This window comes from Penaeus monodon, chromosome 15 (assembly GCF_015228065.2).
Source record: "Penaeus monodon isolate SGIC_2016 chromosome 15, NSTDA_Pmon_1, whole genome shotgun sequence".
NCBI classification, from domain to species: Eukaryota; Metazoa; Arthropoda; class Malacostraca; order Decapoda; family Penaeidae; genus Penaeus; species Penaeus monodon.
The window spans coordinates 8,052,935-8,053,231 of NC_051400.1; the positions used below are offsets into that span (position 1 = coordinate 8,052,935).

Here is a 297-nt window from a genome sequence, read left to right on the forward strand (position 1 = left end):
AGGTCCCATGGCGGGTGGTGGTTCAACAGTTGCCATTATGCCAACCTCAACGGCGTGTACAGAAACGCCTTTAATTCGGACGGCGACAGCATCACGTGGTTCAGTTTCCGGGGACCGAATTATTCTCTCAAGTTCTCGGAGATGAAGATTAGACCGACATCATAACAGGGGAGAGGAGGTCACGGCGCGCGGGTGGCATTCGTTCGCTGCCTCTCCTGTTTGTTCGTTTGTTTGGGATGGAGGAGGGAGGGGGAGAAGTGAATAGAATGGGGTTGTTTTGAATTGTGGAAAGTTTGG

The 297-nt window shown here is 52.2% G+C and overlaps 1 protein-coding gene across 2 annotated transcripts in view; it reads left to right on the forward strand.

Annotated features, from left to right (window-relative positions):
- Positions 1 to 251, forward strand: part of LOC119581723 (techylectin-5B-like) — a 4,836-nt gene extending 4,585 nt beyond the window's left edge. For both annotated transcript variants that reach the window (XM_037929849.1, XM_037929848.1), the window contains exon 5: positions 3 to 251. In XM_037929849.1, coding sequence (XP_037785777.1) covers positions 3 to 165 — 163 coding nt within the window. In that variant the 3' untranslated portion in view covers positions 166 to 251. The remainder of the gene's footprint in view (positions 1 to 2) is intronic.
- Positions 252 to 297: the final 46 nt, after the last annotated feature.